The following is a 12,403-nucleotide window of genomic DNA, read 5'->3' as shown; positions in this document are numbered from 1 at the left end:
TTAAGAGATTAGCCTCCAGAGAAGTGCTTAGTTCTCAGTTAACTTTGTGTATTTTACCATAAGAAAATTCCAGGGAAATAAAATCATAAATATGGATATTTTCACAAACTGATCATTAGAAAACTCTATGGCTCTAAGAACCACAACAAGGACGATTCTATCAAAAATGCCTTCCCCATTGGTATTAAATTAATTTCACCTGCGAGGTAACAGCACAGTGATGATCAAATGAGAAGTTTCTACTAAGATTTTTGAAAGAAAGTCCACACCTCCAGTCAGACTTCTTTTACTAAAGGGTAAGTGTTATGGGTAAAATAGCACCCTTCTCCCCAAAAGATACATTGGAATCCTAGCCCCAGTACTTCAGAATGTGACCCTATTTGGAAACAAGGTTATTGCAGATATAATTTGTTAAAATGAGGACCCTGGATTCAGTATAACTGGTATTCTTTTAAAAAGGAAATCTGGAAAAAAAAAAAAAAAAAAAAAAAAAGGAAATCTGGACAAAGAGGCATATGTAGAAGGAAGATGATGTGAAGAAACAGGGAGAAGATGGAAAGACAGAGGCCTGGACAGATCCTTCCTTCACAGCCCTCAGAAGGAACTCACCCTTCCAACACTACAAGTTCAAACTCTGGCCTCCAGAATTATGAAGACAATGAATTTCTGTTGCTATAGCCACTCACTTTGTGGTGGTTTGTTACGGCAGCCCTAGCAAACTAAAACAATAAGCAACAAGAAATTTTAACAGGGTCTACAAGGTAAAAACAAAATAACATTGAACTAGAAATTCAAAAGTCCCAAATCCTAGGTTTTAAATTTACAAGCTTTGAAATAAATATCTGCCTCAGTTTTCTCATTTGTACCTCTTTCAGGTTGTTTTCAGGATAGGACTTAATGTGTATAAACATCCCTGGAAAAGTACAAAGTATTAGATAGAGGATGGTCTCATCCAACATTTAAAATTTACTTAACACATTTAGCTTTTAGGTAAGAAAACAGCTAAGTTATGAAAAAGTGTATGTGATCCCCACATACACTTTCCTTAGAAATGAGAAAGTAACGACTTAGAAATGAGAAAGTAACGACTTGAGATGTTTAATTAAAAACTAAACCAAATACACAGTACAAGTTAAAGCACATCCTGGTTAACATTTCTTATTTGTTAATTTTTAAACCTGCAATTCCCCCTAAAAAAATAAAGAAATAAATACCCAGAAACATTCACAGCTCACAAACTGATTCATTCATCTAACATTTGTTTAGTATCTACTATATTCGTGAAGCCAGATTAAATCTTCAAAATACAGAGCTCGAAGAAATGGGCTCTGATTTCAAGGAGCTCCCTACAGAAAAGGAAATAGGAAGTGATTAAATAAAGATACATATGAGCCATGACAGCTTTGTATGTAGAACAAAAGAACAGAAACATATTTCGGTACCTACATTTGAATAAGATAATGTTTAATTTTCTGGAATTGACAACACATTAGACAACATATATAGCAACACCTTAATGAATTGAAGTTGCTCGATTTTCCTTCTTAGCTCTTTGCTGATCATTGCTTCATGTTCTATGTTCATCCCAGATTTTTTTTTAAAGCACGTTTCAACAAAAAAAAGATGTTTCTCTTTAAATTTGCTACATTTGTTATTCTTTTGTGTCGAGGAAGAGGATTTTAGTTAGAGCTTCCTAACTGGATATTTCTTTTCTTAAAAGAAAACCAGAAAATTAATGTTTCAACTCTTACTGAAAATCCTTCTAAAGTCCTTTTCTGAGGGGGCACTTACTTGGCGGGATGAGGTTATGCTATATGTTGGCAAATTGAACTCCAATAAAATTTTTTTTAAATAAAATAAAATAAAATCCTTTTCTAGTTTTTATGTATGGATAGGCTATCCCAATTAAAGCTGTCTTTGAAAACGCCTGGGTGGCTCAGTCAGTTAAGTGCCTGCCTTTGGTTCAGGTCACAATTCCACAGTCTTGGGATCAAGCCCTGCATTGAGCTCCCTGCTGAGTGAGGAGCCTGCTTTTCCCCCTCTCTCTGCCTCTCTCCTTGCTCATCTCTCCCCTCTCTCTCTCAAATAAATAAAATCTTAAAAAAAAAATTGGTCCTTGATGGCTAAATATTTTCCAAGTCCCTAGGAGTCAGGTGAATATCAGTGATTTGGACCTGGTTCTGCAGCTCTACATACTGAAAGAACAGTATAGTGGGTTGATCTTTAGCTCTAAAGGGGCTAAAGGGTGAAGGACAGGTGGGAGAGGCTCAAGCTAAAAGTCAATTTAAAAACAATTAAATAAACTAGAAAAAAGCTTTTAATTGAAAATACCTTTTTATTTATTTATTTATTTTTAGAAAAAATATGTGAGATAACTGATTCATTCTGAATCTAAGTTAAAGATTAACAATGAATAGTTTGATCTAAGAGCCAAGCTACACAGGAGTGTAAACAAACGTACACATGAAATAGTGAAATGACTCAAAAAGTCTTTATCACCCTCTTTGTTTACTTATGTCAATAAGAACTTGAAAGCTATATTTGCAAAGGCTAAAACACAAAGCAGATAATCTCTCCATGGATAATTGAGTTGACACTATTAGGATCCAGGAGTTGAAAGGCAGCAGAAGTAATGGCCCCCATTTTCTGGAAGTTTAAAATTCAATGAGAAAAGAACAAGTAAAACAAATAAATTGAAACAGAAGCAAATACATAATCAACTATCATGATGCAGGTAATTATCTTTCCAATTTTTTCTCCTGATCTCTTTTATCTTTCTTTCCCACATTTTACCCCCTTCCCTTTCCTGCCTTCTCTTCTATAATGTAGTTAAGCAAATACCTTTCAAATACATAATTTCTTTCATTTTCTCCACCATGTGCAGTTACTATCAATTCACTAATAATATCTTAACCCATTAGAAACAACGAATACCCACCATTTCCTTCAACGTGGATGGAACTGGAGGGTATTATGCTGAGTGAAGTCAATTGGAGAAGGACAATCATTATATGGTTTCACTCATATGGGGAATATAAGAAATAGTGAAAGGGATTACAGGAGAAAGGAGGGAAAATGAGTGGGAAATATCAGAGAGCAAGACAAAACATGAGAGACTCTTAACTCTGGGAAACAAAGGGTAGTGAAAGGGGAGGTGGGTGGGGGAATGGGGTGACTGGGTGACGGCACTGAGGGGGGCACTTGACGGGATGAGCATTGGGTGTTATGCTATATGTTGGCAAATCAAACTCCAATAAAAAAAGTATACAAAAAAATTTTTTTAATCTATAAAAAAAATCTTAGCCACAACTCATACCAACAAATCCTAAGCTAGTTCATAACATCTCATAGAAAATACAGTCATATGAGAGTGTAATAAAGAAGAGAAAGAGAAAACCTAGGAACCTACCATATTTATGTTTAACTTGACCTCCAAAAAATTAAGAAATTCAATGATAAGTATAGAAAGGGAAATACAGAGACAAAATTATATGTGATCTTCAAGAACTTGACTTTTTTTCTGAAAATTTAAAAACACGACCGTTTTCTTGTATTCCAGTTTCTTTATAAACCTTTCTTTCCAAAAGTAAAAAAAAAAAAAGAAAAAGAAAAAGTTTTAAAAATAATCAAATGTATGAAAGCTACCTTAGCTAGATATGTAATGCTCAGAGAATTATTATTTTGTACATGTAGGAGTCAGTTTGGGTTGCAGAGTTTCCTTCAATTCCTAATTTAAAAAATTAAAAATTCATCAGAAGAAGGAAAATAAGCAGAGATAAATTCTTACTAATTCTTTCTGTTTGTGCTTTTAATCTTACACTTTCAAGTCAAATATTCAACTGAATAGTCAGTTCTTGCACAGTGTTCTCAGTTTCAGCACACCTACTGTATTAAATTAGAAAAGAAAAAATTCAAGAGAATTTAAAAACTCTAGTGAAAGAATTCCAATTGAGAATACCCTGTTAATTTAAAAACCAAACCAAACCAAACCCCTCTACCTGCCATGAACTGAGGAGGTTTTATAAAATACAATATAACTATGGTCCAAATATGATGGGACATAAAAGATAAATTAAGTAATAGGGGCAGGTGAATGAGGACTGTCTACTAGATAACATGAGGGAAAAGTGTGGCTTCTTCACAGCAGTGCTTTCTTATGTTCTACTCTAATAATGATATGCCCTTTTAACCTTTCATTAATTTTGCCCTAAATAAATCTCAAACAAGAAGTATATAATCAAGACTAGCACTGGCAAGTATTGCTCTTGATTAGAACTGGGCAAATGATGAAACATGATAAAGACGTATATAATTATCAACTTCAGTCAAATTTTTCTATGGAATTGCTATGTCAACATTTATTGATCATCTTATAGAAGCCAAAGTCTAATATGAGGAACTGATGAATGGAAAAAAGAACTAGAGGACCTGAATCAGAAAACAGCCTCTCATTCTTAAAGAATATAAACTCACCAACAGGAAAGTAAAAAGCACATTTCCCTACAAACCAGACATAGCCTCAAATATAGTATGAATATGTAAACATTGAGGGGATCTCAAGCATCATTCTTATATGAGTGAGTAGGAATGAGTGACAAATCCTAAGAAGGAAAAAGAGCTATGTTTTAATACAGGAAACACGCAAAAGTGGGCAGGGAGAAAAGAACATCACTGTCATGAAAACAAGAATAAAAATCTGTAAATCAAGTAAAAAAACTAAATCTGATTCTTAGATTTGTTTTATATAAATAATTAATTTTAATGACTTTAACACATCATAATAAATCATAAAGCACAAGGCAAGAAAAAATATTTTTACATGTGTATTTGAATATGAATACATCTATTGCTACTAAAATTTATTTAATAACTATAAAAATTAACTAACTTGATTCTTCTTTCAGGCATAAATTGAAATACTTAAGAGTGTGAAAAAACCTAAAGTAGAACAAGTTTAATTCTATAAAGTCAATTGTTTGTTCACATCTTGATGCAAAAAGAGAATTAAACAATTAGGTGCTTGTCTTTAACTGCATCTTTCTTCCAACTTCTAAAATAAAGAACACAAAAAGACTGTTTATGTTTTTAAAGGGCTAACTTCAGCTAACTAATTGATGCTGCTCTATAAGTTTGCAAGAAAACATGTTCCAAATATACCAAAATATGAATAATTCCCCTTCAAGACAGTTAATATTTATTTAAAATCTGAAACGGAAGCATTTTCCTATAGCTTATCACTTTGCCAGTATGCTTGGGTAATAGTATAATGAAGCAGAAGGTAATCTTTGAAAAGTTATTATCAATGAACAGTAAAAGTGGATTATCAAAAAGATATCCATGCATAAGGCGGAAAAAGTTAAGCCTTTTAAGACCTGCCAGAGAAATCTAAGGTAACAAGTAATTTCTCTTTAGATAAATCACCAAAAGAAAAATCATTTTATGTCTGTAGACTATTTGTGATACATAAAGATAAAAATTCTAGCAGACAAATAAAGTGGATCATTCTCCCTGATAGGAGAAAATTAAAATCTTTAATCTCAACCAAAAGAGATAACCCCAGTAGCACATGGAAGTAGGATAGCACACAACTGGTTAAGAGTGTGGGTTCTGGAGCATGACTACCTAGATTTACATTTTTATTCCTCCACTTCTTAGTTTAGCTGTGTTATCTAAATAAAAGTGCCATAATCTTTCTATGCCTCAATTGCCTCATCTATAGAGGGGGTGGTAATAAGAGTGCCAACTGCAAAGTTGGAATGATGTTTAAATGTGTTAATACAAAAATGGAAGACTTAGTGCCGGGCATTTGGAATGCAATGGTAAGCTATTTAAAATATTCTCATTGTGGCACCTGGGTGGCTCAGTGGTCAAGCATCTGCCTTTGGCTCAAGTTGTGATCCTGGGGTCCTGGGATCTAGTCCCACATTGGGCTCCCCAGAGGGAGCCTGCTTCTCCCTCTGCCTGTGTCTCTGCCTCTCTCTGTGTGTCTCTCATGAATAAATAAATAAAATATTTTTAAAGTTAATTATTTAATTAATTAAATCATTTTCATTATCACTTGTTTTTATTATAAACTAAATAGCTGTACTGAAGCTTCAGATATTTCTTTGGTGATTATCTATTGTAGTTATTATTAGCCACTAGTTCTTTTTTTTTTAAGATTTTAATTATTTATTCATGAGAGACACAGAGAGAGGCAGAGACACAGGCAGAGGGAGAAGCAGGCTCCCTGAGGGGAGCCCAATGTGGGACTCGATCCCAGGACTCTGGGATCATGCCCTGAGCCAAAGACAGATGCTCAACCGCTGAGCCACCCAGGCATCCCAACCACTAGTTCCTCATGTAAAATATCAAAAGTGATGATTTGAGCTTACATTTATAGGTACATTCTCCCACCATATGATAGTAAAAGGACTTTTAAGGTATAAATTCATAAGGACAAAGAATCCAGAAGACAACAAATAACAAAATTGTGTTAAATGACTTCTGAGATCCCAGAAATCTGAATACTAATCAGGCAAAGGGAAATTAAAAACAACTCAATTTATTTGACAGAATCTCCAGAAAACTGAATTGGCAGTACCAGGTACTTCTGGAAGATGCAAGGTATTATGAACAGGAGGACTGATTAAAACTCTGTTTGAAAAGCTGTTAGATTCCCAGTTTGAAAAGCTGTTAAATTCCCAGTTCCCAATTCCACCTCTCCCTCCCTCCAGTTAAGACGAGTACTCCTTCCCAGCCCTACAGAACATCAGAGGTTTATTCTCATTTTTTAAGTGATCTTATCATTACTGGATGACACAAGGCAAGTTTAGAGAACAGACAACTCACACTGAAAAAGAGAGGAATAAAGAGAAAGTCTATGTGCTTCTCCCCCAGTTTAGTTTCCAAAACACTGGAGAGAGGCTCATACTCTTCAAGCAGGTAACAAAGATTCTTCTCTAGGGAAACTAAGCAGCCTAAAATAACATCCTAAAAATATGGATATCAGAAATTAGGAAAATCCAACCAGATTATTCTGAAAGTCAGATTACAAGAAATGAAACTCAGCTCATAAATCCTTATCCACAGATCTAGAACTAATGGGCAGCTTTGTAATTCTCTTTTTAGAATGTTTACGTGAACAGATAGCCAATGACCATCACACATTTAAGGAAAGCCTGAAATAGGAAAGACAAGGACAAACAAAAAAGAATAACTTGGAAGAAACAGACAAATCAAGAGAAGAAAATGTCCAAAAACTATCAATAATTTTCAAAGAGATAAAATAATGTATGGATATATGAAACAAAAACAGAATAGCATTAAACAAAAGTAGAGGTCTAATAATAGGAGAGGTTTTCTTCAAGATTATTATTTATTTGAGAGAGAGAGAGAGCAGAGGGAAGGGTAGAGAGAGAGAGAGAGAGAATCTCAAGTAGACTCTGTGTTAAGCACAGAGCCTGACACAGGGCTCAATCCTAGGATCCTAAGATCATGGACATCAAGAGTTGGATGTTTAACCAATTGAACCACCCAGGCACCCTCAGGAAAATTTTTTTAATCTACAGAGGGTTGAAACATAAAACTGCAAAAATCTCCCAATAAAGTGCAACTAAATACAGTGGGAAATAACTGAAGAAAAAAGATAAAATAATTAGAAGACTAGCCCACTAAGTTTCTACAACATCCAAAGAAAACAGGAATTCTAAAAGCAGTGAGTGAGTTAGTAAGTGAGTGAGTGAGACAGACAAGAGAGTGAAATGAAGCAAGGAAATCAAAGAACTAACACACATACACACAAAACAGCCCAGAAGAGAGTATGATTTCCTAGGTCAAAAGAAGCTACCAAATACCCAGAAAGCTACCAGAGACTGTGGTCAACTGAAATAAGGACCCAGCAAAGAAGAAATCTGGAAACAGGGGATCCAACACAAAACAGAGAAGCAAAAGGAATCCCAAAGATAACAGGTATGGTGGGAAAGAGAGGGCCTAAAATAACAACTATGCCAAAGACCAGGAGAATTTCCAGTATAGACTAGATTAGAACAGTATAGACTAGAATATCCAGTAGAGTGCAGAAGAGTCTGAGAGCTAGGTCTTCAAGACAATGAAATTAACAAATTAAGATGATATTTAGACATTAAGATAGAGTTTGGGGTTAAATTCATAAGTACATAGAAAATTAAGCTATCTCTAAACAAATAAATGTATTCAAGGAAAAACTGTGTACAAGAAAGAGGGGACACCTGGGTAGCACAGTCAGGTAAGTGGCCAACTCTTGGTTTTGGCTCAGGTCTCATCTTGAGTGAGATGGAGCACCATGCGGGACTCCACACTCAGCAGAGTCTGCTTGAGTTTCTCTTTCCCTCTCCTCTGCCTCTCCCCCTCCTTTCTCTAAAATAGAGAAAGGAAGGAAGAAAGGAGAAAAGAAATCATAGAATACTACCACATGGCCGAGCTATGAAGGGCATTCACATGGTTATAATAATATAAACATTAAATACTACTCTAACCAAAATTAGAATAACTATGGTGAGAGGATGAAAAGGCAAGAAACGGGTATGTGGCTTTGGAAACGACAAATGAAAGAACAAATTTTCAACTTCCACTGTGAGAACTGAAGAGACAGTATCTAAAAAAAAAAAAAAAAAAATCCAGTAGCAGCAATATAAATTTGTTATTTAGAGATATGAAAATAAATAGCAAAAGAAATCAACTAAAAGAGTTGAAGATAGTTGTTCCTAAGAAATAGTAATGGGATAAGGGTGAGAGCAGGCAATGCAGTTTCTTACTACAAGCCTTACAGAACTATTTGGCACTCTTTCAACATGTGTTTGTAAAATATTAATAAAATACATATAATGATAAAGATACATCAAAATTAAAAATAATTTCCTAATTATAATCTTGATACATGCTCACATAATTTGAAAACTGCACAGGAACTAATAACAAAATAATGTTGCCACCCAGATAAAACTATTAATATATTGCTATATTGCCTTTGAATATTTTTGCTACATAAACACACACTCATGTATGTAGTCTTTTAAACAAAGACTCACTTGATGGGATGAGCACTGGGTGTTATACTGTATGTTGACAAATCGAACTCCAATAAAAAAAAATACCAAAAAAATAAAATAAACGAAGCTTCAGATTCATGCTAAATATGCAAATTTACATGGTCCTTTTCAGTTAACATTATATAATTAACTTCTCTAATGTCCTTAAATATTCTCTAAAAACAGTATAATACTCCTCTTCATCCTAAAACATCACGTATTTTTACGTGGGAAACAATCATTTTCCCACTCACTCTTTAGCATTTACTTAACAACATTTTCCTTTCTCTAACTCCCATCACTTGACTTATATCTTCCCTGATTCTCTTCTAACTACTTCTCTTTCTCCTTTGTGGAATCCTCCTCAGCCTATCCCTTACATGTTGGCGTCTCACAAAATTTCATCCTCCATGTTCTCTCCTCAGCCTGGATGACTCCAACAACCACACTATATCCTGATAAACGACAATCACCAAGTTCTGTTAATTCTGTTATTTAGAAGATAACTTGAACCTACTAGCTTCCACTGTCTAGTTCAGACCCATTACATCACCAGCCTAGATTCCTAACTGATCTCCCAGATTCCACTCCTGCCCCCTTTCAAAGCATTCTCCACATTAGCAGTCAGAATCATCTTTTCAAAACACAAACCTAATCTCCTAGTACCCTGCTCAAAACTCAATAGCTTACTGTTGTTTTAGAAAAAATTCCAAACTGCTTTTTTGCCTATAAAGTCCAATAATCTTGCCCGAGCCAACTTCTCCAGCTTCATTTTATACCATTCTGTCTCTCTGGTTCTCTATGCTCCAGACATATCACCCCTCTTGTTCTCTAAATACACCAAAACCTCTCTTGCCTATGGGCCTTGGTATATGCGGTTTATTCCGCCTGAAACAATTCCCTCTGCCCACCCCCTAACTTTTTCCTTGGCAAACTCCTATACAACCTGAACCACACGCTCAAATTTTTAATTTTATTCTATGTAAACACTACCCTGGAGTTGGACAACACTAGAGCTCTGAAATCTAAGACAGGAAGCACTTTAATAAAAGAATTTGCAATGTTTCTGTTTAATGTCTGTCCTCCATGGGAATATAACCTGCACAGGAGCAAATCTTATTAAATGCTGGTTCCTCTGCACCCAGCAAAATGCTTTATAGACAGTAGATATTATTTTGCAATGAATAAATGACTCCCAAACCTGTATCTTGGTGTTCAAAACTCTCCTCAATTCTAAATCCATGTAATCAAGTACCATCTCCACCTGTATCTCCTATGAGTATCTCAAACTCAACATATTCGGGCATGAACTAATCTGTCAGATATTACTTCCTCTCTGTACTATTCCCCATGCTTCCCATTAATGGCACCCTATCAATTGTGCTCTTCAAATCTCCTTTGACTGATCCCCTCTTTTCCACCCATTTTGTCAGTCTTCAGTTCCTTAACCAAATCTTACCTGCATTACTATGATAGTTTAATAAGGAATCACCACACATCCAACATCAAACTCACCTGTCTTCTAACCTCAGTGCCAACATAATCATTTGTTTTTAAACGAAAATGAATGTGGTCCTGTCATTCCCACACTTAGAATTCGCCAATGGTCTTTTTCCATATATGTGAACTACTACTGCTGCCATACTGCTATACCATGGGCAGGTATAGTAGTATTGCTGAATACAACAACTTTCCTTATTTCTTGTGTATTTGCCTTCTAGTGCCTCTGTCTCTATACCCAACCTCTTTATCCATTTTGCTTTTATTTATTTTTATTTTTTTAAGTATTTTATTTATTTATTCATGAGGCACAGAGAGAAAGGCACAGACACAGGCAGAGGGAGAAGCAGGCTCCCTGCAGGGAGCCTGATGTGGGACCCAATCCTGGGTCTCCAGGATCACACCCTGGGCTGAAGGCAGCACTAAACCACTGAGCCACCCGGGCTGCCCCCATTTTGCTAACTTTTAAAGACTCAAAGTTACGTATTCTCCTGACCATACCACCCCAGGCTGAGTTAGGTGCCCTTCCCCTGTGTTTCCACAGCAACCTGGATATCACAGTATTTATTACACAAGGACATAATTTACCTGACTGTTCCTCCCTTTAATCCTGAGTGCACAGAAGTGCTACACGTTGTTTAATCTTTGTATTCTCTGAATCTATCAAACAGTAAGTCTCCAAAACTATTTGCAACATGGCTATCAATATAATGACATCATTGGTAACATGATGTTTGGTATAAATTTTATAATTTTTAAGGAAATTAAGAAAATACACGGCTTGAACCTCACTAGAAGAATTTTCCATTTTAAAATCTCCTTTAGTTAATTGTACTTTAAATACTATATTCACAGTTCTAAAACTTATAAAAAATAGAAGAGTACTTCCTGACTCTTCATAGCACCTATTGGCAAACACTCCTCTTTGGGTCTCTCACACTCCTGTATGTCTTCTTGGGAATACCAGGAATGCAAGATCTAGACCGTGCTGTATTGGGGCCATTTCTCCAGGTGGTGTGTGCATGAGCAACCTTGAGGGATGAGGTAAAGTCACCCTCCAGGACAGAGAACAGTCTTACTCCTCAGTGGCAACCCACTACACGTACATTTATCTGTACCATACTGCATCACCTCCACGGGACCTGGGGGCAAGGAGGTCTAAAGCAAATATGCTAATGTTCATGCTGCTTGCTGTGCCAGGATAAGTAAAGTCATTTGTCTCTGACCTAGGAGTTTCATGTCTTCTACCAGCACCTGTGAAAAGGTAAAAGGCTACTTAAAGGAGAGTGAAATCAAATCACAAACCCACCAATTTGCCTCTTGGCAATTTACCCACCTCTACAATCAAATATACAACATTTAAGCCTGACTAATACTGTGATTTCTTCCTTTACTATTCATTTAAACAAACATATGAAAATCCATGTTCCCCACAAATTTCAATTCATTTAGATTTCAAGATTTTCTAGTTGCTTATTTTTTTACCTTTTTTTACTGTTTCAATTATTTTTTCTCCAACAAAATAAACTTCACAATTCTGTTTTCATTTTCCTCTTTTATTTTCTGTTTTCCCTAAAATAGAAGAATTTACCAGTCTATTGTCTCCCGTAACTATAAGATATAAAACCCACACCCAAACAATTCATAAAGCCTACCAAAAAGTTACCAGAACCAATCAGTGGAACATACACAGTTGTGGTCTCTCCACATAAAAAAGTTGTCAGCAGATAGCTAAAGCATGGTGGTACCTCCTCTGATTTGAGTTCCAATCTTATAAGCCCCTGAGAACTATGTGCACTGCCCTCTGGATGGTAAGTAGCTTTTTTCAACATTTATTTATAAGTTTTCCTTTTTGA

General features: G+C 35.5%; 1 protein-coding gene across 10 annotated transcripts in view; it reads right to left on the bottom strand.

Annotated features, from left to right (window-relative positions):
* SSBP2 (single stranded DNA binding protein 2) overlaps positions 1-12,403 on the bottom strand; it is a 300,014-nt gene that overhangs the window by 233,524 nt on the left and 54,087 nt on the right. Inside the window, exon 1 of one of the 10 annotated variants that reach the window (XM_025437649.3) lies at positions 11,654-11,672. The exons of the other annotated variants lie outside the window; for them this stretch is intronic. Within the exon in view, the coding sequence (XP_025293434.1) occupies positions 11,654-11,655 (2 nt within the window). The 5' untranslated portion in view covers positions 11,656-11,672. Of the gene's footprint in view, positions 1-11,653; positions 11,673-12,403 lie in introns of those variants that run through there. 10 annotated transcript variants of the gene reach the window in all.

Source organism: Canis lupus, chromosome 3, assembly GCF_003254725.2.
Source record: "Canis lupus dingo isolate Sandy chromosome 3, ASM325472v2, whole genome shotgun sequence".
NCBI classification, from domain to species: Eukaryota; Metazoa; Chordata; class Mammalia; order Carnivora; family Canidae; genus Canis; species Canis lupus.
The sequence above is the reverse complement of the archived record's forward strand: the minus strand, read 5'-3'. Positions and strand labels throughout refer to the sequence as shown.